Consider the following 13,705-nt stretch of genomic DNA (forward strand, 5'->3'; position numbering starts at 1 on the left):
TTATCATGTTATAGTTGTAGTTATAGTACACAAAATTCTTATAAATTACATTTAACTGTTGCTAGAGTACGTATGGAGTTTGGTTAAACAGCGTTTTCCTCCTTTGGCCCTACATTATGAAATTAAATGCAAAGTGTTATCATGTTAGAAACAAATGCATTTCTAAATATTATTAAAATATTTTGAAGTCTTAGTGTAAATTTTAATTTGTGATATTTTATGTGTGTCTTTTGTATCTGAAACTTTTTGTACTGCCGTTTTGGCCCAGACACCCTGGTAGAAGAGATGCAAATCTCAATGGGAAATTCCTAAAAAAATAAAGGATCAATAAATAAAATAGCATGTTTTTTTTTTTTGGTAATTTTTATCTGTAATTCACCTCCTGTGCTGAAAGTCTCTCAAACCGTCTGTTTTGTTGTCCACTGGAAATCAGAGTGAGAAATTCTTTGAATTTTGCGGAAAGGAAAACAAATACTTTGGGTTGGCTGTGTCCTCCCATGCTGTCTCGTGCACCCGCAGAGTTTCCACTGAGCAAAGAGAGGGTCTTTCACATGAGTTGCTCTGTTTTTATCTGTCTCTTGTAGAGCAAAGGAAGCCATGCTCCCAGAATAAACACATCCGCAAGGCCCTGCAGCACTTCATTAAAACACTCCATGTCTGCTGACTTTTTTTATCCATCCAGACAAACAGCAGAATGTACTGTACTCTTACTATAGAGTTTGACTGGCTCTGACCTCAGCAGAGAGGTCACGCTGTACGTTATGAAAGACACGCATGGCTCTTTGAACTGCAGTCAAAACAAAACCAGCAGACTGCGGAGCCATCTGCTGTATTTATCTCTCTGTTTGGTTGGTTGATCAGGATTTTTTGTGTGGCGTCTTTGCAGAGAAGGACAAGCCCATGAAAGGTCTGAGACAGGAGGATTTGGAGAACCAGGATCTCATCATGGAGCTGAGGAAAGAGTACGGAATGACCTACAACGATTTCTACGTGGTCCTCACAGATCTGGACATGAAGGCGAAGGTAACACTAGCAATAAAACTGGCTTCTTATACACGGTGCTTTTCAGCGGTGCGTGAGGTGTGCCAGCGCAAAGCAGACTTCTGTTTACAGACAGCTGCAATAAACAAAGAAGCCACTGTGCAGTCAGGAGGCGGATAGAGAGTCTAATCTATTGAAAATCCTCAGAGCCGCTGCCAGTCAGACACCCACAAATACTGAATTAATTCTTGGCATGTAGCATGTACTAACTAACTATAGTACAATTATATACAGTTGAAGTCAGAATTATTCGCCCACTGTATATTTCTTTCCCAATTTCTGTTTAACGGAGAGAAGAATTTTTCAACACATTTCTTAACGTAATAGTTTTAATAACTCATTTCTAATAACTGATTTATTTTAGCTTTGCCATGATGACAGTAAATAATATTTGACTAGATATTTTTCAAGACACTAGTATTCAGCTTAAAGTGCAATTATTAAAGTGGCTTAACTAGATTAGTAAGGCTAACTAGATAAGTTAGGGCAATTAGGCAAGTCATTGTTTAACAATGTTTTTTCCTGTTGACAACAAAAAAAATAAAGAAAAAAATATAGCTTAAGGGGGCTAATAGTTTTGACCCAAAATGGTTTTTAAAAATTAAAAACTGCTTTTATTCTTGCCAAAATAAAACGAATAAAACTTACTCCAGAAGATAAAATATTATAGGAAATACTATAAAAAATTCCTTGCTCTGTTAAACTTAATTTGGGAAATATTTTAAAAAAGGAAAAAAAAATCACAGGATTGTTAATAATATTTACTTCAACTGTATATGTTGACAGAAATACAGTGCTCAGCATAATTGAGTACACCCCATTTTGAAAATGAGTATTTTTATCTATTTCTCAGTGAATATAGGCAATGTATTTTGGTGCATTTAAACAAAACAGATTTAATAAACAGATATATTTATTAAAATAATATTTTAGTCACCAAACATATTTAGAAATTGAAAGATAATACAATTTAATTCAAGCAAAATATTTTGAAAAATGACAACCTACAAAATAAAACAACTAAAGAAAACAACTAAATTATTAATAATATTCTCTAAACTAAATTATTAATAATTCTCTAGCCGGCAGCTAGCTCTCTGCAACTCTCACATGGTCGCCCACTTAAGCTAAGCAGGGCTGCGCCCGGTCAGTACCTGGATGGGAGACCACATGGGAAAGCTAGGTTGCTGCCGGAAATGGTGTTAGTGAGGCCAGCAGGGGGCGCCCTACCTGCGGTCTGTGTGGGTCCTAATGCCCCAGTATAGTGACGGGGACGCTATACTGCTCAGTGAGCGCTGTCTTTCGGATGAGACGTTAAACCGAGGTCCCGACTCTTTGTGGTCGTTAAAAATCCCAGGATGTCTAGAATAGGGGTTTAACCCCTGGCCCACTGGCCTCTGTCCATCATGGCCTCCTAACCATCCCCATATTCCAATTGGCTTCATCACTGTCTCCTCTCCACCAATCAGCTGGTGTGTGGTGTGCGGTCTGGCGCAAAATGGCTGCCGTCGCGTCATCCAGGTGGATGCTGCACACTGGTGGTGGATGAGGAGATCCCCTCATTGTGTAAAGCGCTTTGAGTGCCCAGAAAAGCGCTATATAAATGTAAGGAATTATTATTATTAATATTAATATTATTATAATATTAATAGCTCCAGATTTGGCTTCAGTACTGACTAATCTAATATATATGCACAAATATAATATTGTATAACTTCCTAGTAAAAATATGAGATTTAAAAGATAGATTTGTGAGGGGTGTACTTATATATGCGGAGCACTGTATATGTGGCACATTGTTAAAAACAGTAATAGCATACTGTATATTTCACTATCAAGTGCACTGCACAAAAAAATGTTTTTTTTAACTAGAATTTTTTTGTCTTGTTTCTAGTCCAAATATCTAAAACTTCCTAAATAACGAAGCATTTTCTAGAAAATTGAAAAATATTGTTTTGTTTAAAGAAATAAAAGGTCAAAATTAAGTGAGTTTTTCCCTAAAACAAGCAAAATAATTTGCCAGTGGGGTAAGCAAAATATTATGTCAAAAGGAAAAACTAGGTTATTTTTCTCGTTTTAAGGAAAAATATTATATAAAAATATAATTTGGCATATTATTTCTGAAAACAAGAAAGTTTTTTTGCTCGTCTAGAAAATGCCTCTTGATGTAATAATTTTTAGATATTTGGACTAGAAAAAAAGACAAAATAGAAGTAAGAAAAGCATTTTTTTGCAGTGTGAAAATTTCTTCTTATGATTTGAAAAGCAGTTTTAAAGCAACGTCATGAGGTAAATACATAAATTTGGAGTGGTGAGGTGTTTAAAACCAAGGTATTCTGTGTGATAAAGATATATTTCTAAAAATCATTTTAAATATAGCACACTGTATAATGATTCAATGGATTTGCTTAATTTTTTTTAAGGTAGGTGGTTGCAATTTATAATTTATATTGGCTGAACTTAAACAACAAATTAAGTTGAACATTACTACATTTATTTAGTTCGTTTAAATTCAGTCCATATAAATTGTTTGCAATCTCTTACCTTAAAAGAATTTTGTAAATCCAAAGAATCTTTTTTTCAGTGCACAGTCCAAACCACAACTAACAATAATGGCAAAAAAAATATCTTTAACTCACTTTCATAGCTTTTTTCCCCACTAAAAATAAAATAAACAATAACCTCTCAAAATTATTTTTGTTTTAAGATCTCAATCAATTTAAGCTGCGCTCTTAAAATAAACGACGGTTAAAATTGTTGGTCTTGGTATGAACAGGACCTCTCTCTTTGTTTTGAGACCATTACAAAAATATTTGTATTCAGAGCCTTTATGAATTCCTGAGCTAGATTTGATATTATTGAAAGTCTATAATCAGTAAAATTCATAGCAATGTGACATTCAAGCTAAATTAACATCATACAATAAAATTATATCAAATTTATATATAATAAATAAAATAAATAATACACATGAAAATTGAATAGAATAGAATAATAAGAATAATACAATAGCCAAAGCCAGAAATCAATTGAAACTGGACGTTGCGTTCTGCATTGCGTTCTAGCCTAAACCACATATTTGTTGTGGTTTGCTGAAAAAATGCCAAGAATTCTACACAGCGCTGTCGATTTGACACATAATTTTAGGCTAGACATTCTTGGCTGCTCAAAACCTATTGAGAAAATCCCCTTACTTGTAAAGTTATTTGGTTTATAACCCTCTGTGGTGCTGTAATATTTCATTAAGTTCTGCATCTCTTATTATTTCCAGCAATACTATGAAGTGCCAATTGCAATGAAGGCTGTGTTCGACTACATCGACACGTTTTCATCACGTATCAGAGAGATGGAGCAACAGAAGAGGGATGGGGTGACGTGCAAAAAAGAAGACAAGCCCAGATCATTGGAGAACTTCCTTTCCAGGTAGTTAATAAACTTTTTACATCGAAATACTTCTTTATCTGTTAGGTAACATACTTAATTTCTATCTACTTGTCAAGTCATTACCAACATTTTATATTGGAATCAAATATTTAATAGTTTTGAATGCATCCATTGCAAACAATTTATAGTAATCTAAATATTTTGCTCTGCTTGATTTTAGATTCCGCTGGAGACGCAGGTTGTTTGTCATATCTGCACCAAACGATGAGGAATGGGCCTATCAGCAACAGCTTTATGCACTGACCAGTCAGGCCTGCAACCTGGGTAAGAGATGGTTCACCCACAAATAAACATTTACTCACAAATTACTCACCCGTAAGTGGTTCCAAGAGTTTTCAGTTGAACACAAAAGAAAATATTTTGACGAATGTTATAAACTGGATATCCATTGACACCCGTAGTAGGAACAACAAATACTATGGTAGTCAATGGTTACTGGTTTTCAACATTTTTCAAAATATTACCTTCTTTAAGCTTGTCATATAAACAGGTGTATGACAAGTAAAAGGCGAGTAAACAATGATTTAAATTTTTAATTTTAAATTGGACTGTACCATTAAGGGTCTTATTTTAGAACAATGTATTAAAGGGATAGTTCACCCAAAACTGAGGGTTTACTCACCCTCAGGTGGTTCCAAATCTGTCACTTTTCTTCAAATCAGTTTCTTATTTCAGTTGAACACAAAAGAAAATAGTTTGAAAAATGTTATAATCTGAAAATCCATTGACATACAGGTGTGTGACAGGTAAAAAGTGAGCAAATGATGGCAAGATTTTTATTTTTGGTTGAACTATACCTTTAAGGGTCGCATTTTAGAACAATGTATTAAAGGGATAGTTCATCCATAAAAAAAAAAATTCACTCACAAATTACTCACCCGTAAGTGGTTCCAAACCTGTATTAGTTTCTTTTTTCAGTTGAACACAAAAGAAAATATTTTGAAGAATGTTATCGTAAACTGGTTATCTATTGAAATAAATAGTAGGAAAAACAAATACTATGGTAGTCAATGGTTACTTTTCAACATTCTTCAAAATATCTTCTTTTGTGTTCAGCAGAAAAGCTCAAACAGGTATGTGACGAGTAAAAGATAAGCAAATGATGACAGAATTTTCATTTTTGCTTAAACTCCAGGAAGGTCAAACTCAGTAGGGCCGCAGTTTAGTTCTAAGCCTGAAGGTCTTAATTAGTTTGATCAGGTGTGCTTAATTTGGGATAAAGCTAAACTGTGCAGAGATGTGACACCTGTGAACTATACCTTTAAGGGTCTCATTTTAAAGCAATGTAAAGCCATAGTTCACCCAAAGATGAGTTTACTCACTATTTACTCACTCTCAGGTGGTTCCAAACCTATGGAAGTCAATGGTTTCAGGTTTCTAACATTTTTTAAAATATCTACTTTTGTGAAAAATGGAAAATTATTCCTTTTTATTTAGCATTTTTATAAAAAAGACTTATATTAGAACAGGTATGTAAAGATGACTTGGATATGTTGTGTTATAGATGTTATTTTGCAAAGCAACACTACACGTCTGTGCCTATACCTGTAGTATGATTATGCGATATTCTTTATCAATTATTCGCTCATGCACATAACATCACTGTTTAAAGAAATTCACATTTTTTTGTAGTTTACACTGTGATGAAATTGGTTATTTTTTCAAAAACTTGCACTTTTAAAGGGTCATGCCACAACCCACTTTCGGTTCAGGTCTGCCTCAGAATTTTTTCAAAAGATGCATCATAATGGGCGTGGAGCTCCGCGAGCAAAGGGCAGGAGTGGGCGTGGCCAGCAGGGGAGAAGGAGGGGAGCAAACAACTGTTGTCAGTCAGCTCACAAAATGAGACACAAACCATGAGAAGACGCATGATTTTATAGTTTACAAAGTTAAAATGCAAAGAAATAAACAGTAATTTAATGGCCTGCTCCATTTGTTATTCGTAATTTCATATACAGATAACCACAATTTATATCATTATAAAGATAATCATGTTCATATAAACACTGTAAATGAGGAATTTTCTGTCAATCCCTGGGTCTGAATGCAGATTCAGTGCAGCAGGTCTTTTGCCCTATTTTAACCAATAGCCCTGTTGGTTAATCTAGAGGATTTAGGCAAACACAGCAGCACGGTGATGTGTCTAAATGTGAACGAACAACATCTGCCATTCTCCAATTCTCGTACAGCTCTCTCTACAAAAATGCTTGCTGGACACAAACAGCTTTGTTGTATCAGCCCTGACATCGCGGGGAAAAACATGCAACAAACCCCGTGGATCATGGAAACAAACACATACGAGCCTTCATGAACAGCTAAATACTGCGTGGTGTGGGTCCGTGTATCACAGCTTGACAGGTCTGCCTTGCCTTCCGAAAGCATGTGCAGTCATGAATAATTAAGAAGCAGGCTCTTCTAATAGGATAAGAAAACTCAGCTATGAATAATAATGAGAAAACAATGCGTCATCTTGCACTTGCAGTTTTGCGCTACGTCTTCGATTTTGATCCTGCCCCAAAAATCATTTTAAACCCGGAAGCTGAAATTAGCTGACAAAAGCTTCAAATTATCTAGTTTTCCCAACAATTTAATCTAACAGGTGGTAACATTGTCTTAACTGATGCTCAACACACACAAATCTGTTAAAATCTCAAAAAAAATTACTCGAGGATTTCATGAACCTTTAAAAGTTTGCCTTTTCAGGCCCCCAAAAGGCTGTTTTGAAAATGGATAAAATAGTTTCCTAAACCTTAGGATGTCATTAAAGGAGAAGTTTGATAAAAATGCCAGATAATGTTATCGAAGATAAATACACAGGAGAAGCTATTCTTCAGGGACTCTTCACAACAGATTGACCTTCTTTTTACCCTGCAGGCTTTTGCAATTGGTTTCTTGTGTCTCAAGATAATATCTCACATTGATTTTCTCTTGTCAATCAGTGAAGATTGAAACCAGATCCTTGTTGCCGTAGTTCAAAACCCAAGTCATTTCTTATAAAATGTTATGGATTTGGAATTTTCTTGGTTTTATTCCCCAGAACAATATGTATTCCTGATGATATTTACAGTCAGAAAAGTTTCCCACAAGCTTGACACAAAGCAGTGTATGTTTGCCATTTTGTCTCGTGTCCCAGAAATCTTGACACGCATATAACTCATGCAATTAGCTAAGCCTTTATTTATTGCCACAGCATGCTTTTGAATGGCTGCTTGATGGATTTGACTGATATTTACATTATTTAATTACTATTAGCAGTCGTTTTCAGTACCTGCTAGTATAAAAGCATTGATCTCAGCACTGACCACTCTTGGAAGTGCTAAAAGTGAAGGATAGCCTTTTAGTCCAGAAGAAGCACATTCCTCTTGAAATGCCTGTGGAAATCATACAGTGGTTTACCTCATTGTAATTAAACTAGTAAACTGCAATTTAGCGACTCGCTAGAAAAAAACAAGGGCATTATAAATCACAAACTGACATATGATTGTGAGTATTTAATGTTGTAGAACAAAATGTGAAGCCTCTTGAATCAACGTAGACCGCATGGCATCATTTACCCATAAATTATAAACTGTTATTCCCCCCAAAAAGCTGAAAATACTAGAGGGAAACCATGGAAAACGTGCTTACAAACTGACGTCAGAATTTTACACAGCTCCATAAAATATAATTATTACATGTACAGTGTGTGGCAGAATGTGGATAAAATCTACATGATGTTTGACAAGTGAAAATCAAAAAAATAAAATAAAATAACTGGTTGGTCTTTCATTAAAACTGACATTGGTTTCCGCAATGGTTTTCATTTTGACGGTGAATTCAGACTGTTTATTAATACATACTGCAAGCCACATGTTTAATTAACGGCAATCTGTAAACCAGAAATATGAATTGGTTCACCTCAAAATACAAATTCTGTCATTATTTACTCACCCCCATGTCATCCAATACCCATTCAAATTCTTCATTTTCACAGAACAAATGAAGATATTGCTAATGAAATCTGAGAGATGTCTGAGCTCCGTTAAAAGTGTTTGTTTTTTTTTTGTTCCCACTTTAGAATATTCATAATATCTCTATAAATATAAATTAAAGTCTTCTGTAGAGACAAGACTGCTCCATTGACCTTATTCTACAATGCGATTGTTTTACTTACGATTCTGTTGCCTGAGAGAGAAATAACTAGAAATAGTTAACATCAGAAAACAATCAAATTACTTGCTCTATAAACAAGTGTGTTCATGACAATACATAAAAAGTAGATTAATATATTAAGAAAATATCAGTTTGCGTCATGAAACAGCATAACAAGCCATTTTTAACATTTAAACATCAGTAGAAGTAAATGAACCCGGAAGTCTAGAGCCAAAATGATTCCAATGGCCTTTGCCCACTAGTACGTACGTACAGATTTGATTTGGGCTTATATTCACATATAAATACTTATCAGTGAATAAAACAGAAGCTCAGCCATAACTTTATTTTTAGTTTTAAGTTTTATACACAAGAACAAACATCACTGCTTCCTGCTAAAGCTCAAGTGTGCCATGCAACACACAAGAATGAATGTTCAAGACATGCTTGATTTCCTGTGATCAAACCTAATTGCCGTAACATTGTATGCTGATTAATGATTATGTGTGCATAAAAGCCTAAATTATGGGTTTATTTATTCAATGTCTTCAGTAGACTTGGACTGAATTCAGATCTGGATTCACTTTTGGATCACTTTATGAATATTTTGAAGTGTCAAGGGGTTTGTGTAATTTTTAAAAGTAATAGAAACAGAAAACTTTGTGCTTCAAAGGTAATTTGTCATGACATGATGTGAGAATGATGACAGAATGTTCATTTTAGACTGATCTAACACTAAACAATGTAGGGAAAACCAACAAGGGAATGTTTGAAAAAAAAATCGTAACCTAAAAATTCTTGTTGATTTGCAGGTCTTCGTCATGTGTCCGTGCTGAAGCTGGTCGGTACAGACCTGTTAGACATGGGAGGAGTGTTAGAGCTTTACCCCATCAACGGTAAGACAGCTGTCACTGAAAACTTGCAAATAATGCTAGGCTTCTGGGTAAGTGAGACTTACCAGTAAACTCTTAAAATGTGGTCTAGACTTTGAGGTGCGAGAAGCCATTTTAACAGGTATGTAAACTCTTTTGGTTCAAAAAGCAGTTTAAAATATCAGCTGACTCAGGCGCTTACATACTGTGGTTTTGGGAAACATACAGTATTTAGTGTAGATTTTGTGCTGTAGTATATAAATTTTGAAGGTTCAGACTTGTTCATCCCTACATTCATGGACATGTACGATTCAAGGTCCTGATATACTCATATCAAAGTCTTTCTTTAGAGGTAAAATAAGTATAGAAGTATGGAATTAATTTGGCAGCAAAACACTCATAAAAAATACTTTTTGACAAAAAAAGAGGTCATTGTACTATTATAAAAACATACTAATTTTATTGTTAGTCTAAAAACAAACAAGAGGAATAGGAGACGTGGCACTTTGCTCATAGTTGATTGGTTAAAACTCAGTTTGTGTTCTTAAACCAGAACATAACCTGCTTTGGTGCAGGTTAGCCATGTAGAGTAAGTTACCATGACAATAAAGAGCATTAAGAGTTAAAACTGACTATCGTCGTGGTAACTAAAACAGAAATGGAACAATCTAAACTGAAAGTTAACTGGCTAGCCAGCTAATTTTGCTACATGGAACAGGCCCCAAGTCAGTGCAGAAACCAAAGTTTAAAAGTCCCATGAAATAAGTATCAGTATTGTTAGTTTTTGAAATATCTATAACCTAGTGTGCTCCAAAACAGAGACAAAGTTTGTGTTTAGAAGATATAAACATGTAAGATTATACAAATTCATACGAATTAGCCACTAAATCAAAAAGTTACGAATTGGTTGTTGGTTGGTTTTATTCACTTTACCTCATACGTCAGTTTCTCTTCAAATCTTGACCAATCATGTGCTCTGTAGTATCTAACATGCCCCACCCCATTCAAGACGTCTCTTATTTGCTTTTTGTTTGATGCACTTGAGCTCAACCACTCTCACTGGCAGAGCGGTTATAAAACAAAACGCTATTGGTTGTTTTTAAAAAAGGAGAGGAGCTACACTATGTCTCACCCTCTCTTCTTGTTTTGGTAGAGATTATGTCCAACATCAAATAAAAACCCACATTTTAATGCACTTCACGGGACCTTTAGGAGGCACTAAAGACAAGAGACAAACTGTAGTGTAAGAAAAACGTCTTTGCATTGCCTTTCCTTTGATCCCAACATTATTGTGGACAAACTATATTTTAATAAAGCCCCAGATCATGTCAAGTAGGTATATGGTGAGATATGCTAATAGGACATTTAATTTGTCAGTAACCTGGGTTAAGCGCTTCCGTTGAACTATATGCCATTGCAAAACCGGCGCATTTAAGGTCTGTCTTCTTTAAAAATATGTGATCTCCACTGGCTGAGTGATATCCGATATAAAGTGAGTCTCAGATTGTACAACAATCACTGCAATAAATGACATTTTTCCCCGCCATGAATTTATAAGCATTTATTTTAGCCCAGTATATTCAATGTAGCTTCTGCACTAGCCTGCTAATTCTGACATGCATGTGCGAGTAAACGGCTTTTTGTCTTGTTTTACGCTTGAGCAACTAAATGAATGCCCAAGTCTATTTAACTGAATGTGTTTTAATTAAATTACAACATCAATGCTGTAAAAGGAATCGTATAAAATGGAAAAAAAAAACACAATAACAGGTCACCAGAAGTTTATCAGAATGGGAACAACACTAGTTTGGCATATACCCTATAAGAACGTGGTCAATGTTTCACTTAATTTTGTTGTGGATTCAATTACAAGCAAACATATTTCGACTGACTTTTCTGAAAGATTGATAATAAATAACAATGTTGTCCTGACTATTTGGTTCAAAAGTGATTTCACACAACACAAGTGTGTATAGATGTTTTCATTTTGTATTCACTATTACTTTGTCTGATTTTACAGGTCATTTGATATGTACTGAATGCTTTTTTTTTACTTTTTTACTACAAAAAAAAGTGAAATATGTGCGGAATGTTTATGCTTTTTAAACTTTACCCAACATAGGCTATCAAACTTATTTTCAGAAGTTTATATTAGTTGACACAAAGCTGTCCTTTCAAACTTAAAAAGTATGCAAAAATGTTGGCCAATCATTCCAGAGGGAGTTTGTGCTCACATTTGGGGGGTCAAAACAGGACAGAAAGCCAACTCTTACTTCTAAATCATGATGCTTGTCGATGTAAAATCTTGATAACATTATAAGTGGACCTCAGAGAACCGTCTAAAGCAAAAGTCAGTTCATGACTTCTCAAATACCTGGAAATTCACACATACAGCCCCTTTAAGGGTTAATATGTGCTTTAAATGAGTGCAGTGGTGCTGTGTTGACATTGGCTGCTTTTTTGGTAGATGTCAGTCAAAAGCAGCCACTGGCCTCACCCTGCATGAGTCAACCTCTCCAGCTCTAGACGGCCTCACAAATGACCATTCCTTTCCCACAGGAAGAGTGTTTCGCAGGACAGAAATGAAAGAGAGCTCAGGTGTTTACATATTTTCCATCATTGTTGAAATTACACCCAGCTTTGCGCTCATTGGCACCGAAGCTCCTTTGTGTTTTGAAAGGCTGCATCAGCGGTCTGTCTGATACATTCAGATCAAAAAGTGATTCTGTTCGCTGGATTTAGAGTGCTGACGCTGAAGTCTTCACAAGCAGGCCGCATATGTAAGATGAAAGCAAAGTCAACGTCTGATCAAACATGTTGGTTTTATAAAAATACGTCTGGTTTTCTTTGAAAATGTTCTGTCAGAGATTTCTCTGTTAATGCAAACCAGTCCAAAAAAATGTCAACAGATATAGTACACTGTTACTGAGGTTATAAAAAAGATGGATATATGGATGGGAAATGGTAGACTAACAGATCTTTGGGGAGATTTTATTTTATGTTGTTTGGGTTGTTCATCTTATTCTGCAATGTGGAAGAAATCTCTCTTCTGCTGTTGTTTTAGGCTTTTGTGAATTGACTCGCAATAACAAACAGCAGAAGACTGTCAAACTACCTGCTCTACAAACAAGTGTTTTAATGCCAATACTTACAAATGATTTAATTTAAAATTATAATAGTAATTAAAATAATTTATTATAAAAATATAATTGTTTCGTCGACACAATAGCGCAGTGGTTAGCATGATCGCCTCACAGCGAGAAGGCCACTGGTTCAAGTCCCGGCTGGGTCAGTGGACATTTCTTTGTGAAGTTTGCATGTTCTCCCAGTGTTCACATGGCTTTCCTCCAGGTGCTCCGGTTTCACCCACAAGTCCGAAGACATACGGTATAGGTGAATTGAATGAACTGAATTGGTCGTAGTGTATGAGCGTGTATGGGTGTTGTTATTCTGTGATGGGTTGCGGTTGGATGGCCATGCGATGCGTAAAACATATGCTGGATAAGTTGGCAGTTCATTCCGATGTGGCGACCCCTGATTAATAAAGGCACTAAGCCGAAAAGAAAACGAATGAATTAATGAATACTATTTTTCAACATAAGCTGTTTTTGCAGCTAAAATTCAGTGGAATCAAATGAGAACCAGAAGTCTGGAGCCAATACATTTTCAGTGGCTGCGAATAAGGTCAATATTTATTTTTAAACTTCAAAAAGTTGCAAAATCACAGTAACCACAAACCGCTTTACAATATTTATAATCAATATCTCTACTTTGTGTATATTTTATTGATATAATATTTGAGTAATGAAGTGTCCTGCGCGTTGGCGGTTTAAAGAAAATTGTGTGTTAATCTTGTCATTAATATTATTCATAAGGTCATGATTCACACTTATTATATAATTGCTTTGTATAGTTTTGATTTTACACTCTTCAGGTGATACAAAAACCAAAAGCAGCCTGAAGAATGTAAAATAAAAACTTTACAAAACAATTATTTAATGAGTGCAAATCATGACCTTCTAATTGATATAATATTTAAAATAGAAGTTATGAAGTTTCCAGTAACATAAGCAAATGTATGCATTTCTATATATACAGTTGACGTCAGAATTGTGTGAGAAATTCAACACATTTCTAAACATAATAGTTTCAATAACTAATTTCTATTAACTGATTTCTTTTATCTTTGCCATGATGACAGTACATCAAGATACTAG

At 35.0% G+C, this 13,705-nt stretch overlaps 2 protein-coding genes across 3 annotated transcripts in view; one reads left to right on the top strand and one right to left on the bottom strand.

Moving 5' to 3' along the window:
* LOC147835341 (uncharacterized) overlaps nucleotides 1-13,705 on the bottom strand; it is a 221,907-nt gene that overhangs the window by 109,671 nt on the left and 98,531 nt on the right. The window lies entirely within an intron of this gene.
* The window catches only part of ccdc80 (coiled-coil domain containing 80), a 32,281-nt gene that overhangs the window by 14,044 nt on the left and 4,532 nt on the right, over nucleotides 1-13,705 (top strand). For both annotated transcript variants that reach the window (XM_087266093.1, NM_001007198.1), the window contains 4 exons: nucleotides 887-1,023; nucleotides 4,313-4,464; nucleotides 4,646-4,749; nucleotides 9,429-9,512. In XM_087266093.1, coding sequence (XP_087122219.1) covers nucleotides 887-1,023; nucleotides 4,313-4,464; nucleotides 4,646-4,749; nucleotides 9,429-9,512 — 477 coding nt within the window. The remainder of the gene's footprint in view (nucleotides 1-886; nucleotides 1,024-4,312; nucleotides 4,465-4,645; nucleotides 4,750-9,428; nucleotides 9,513-13,705) is intronic.

This window comes from Danio rerio, chromosome 9 (genome assembly GCF_052040795.2).
Source record: "Danio rerio strain M-AB ecotype USA chromosome 9, GRCz13ab, whole genome shotgun sequence".
NCBI lineage: Eukaryota > Metazoa > Chordata > Actinopteri > Cypriniformes > Danionidae > Danio > Danio rerio.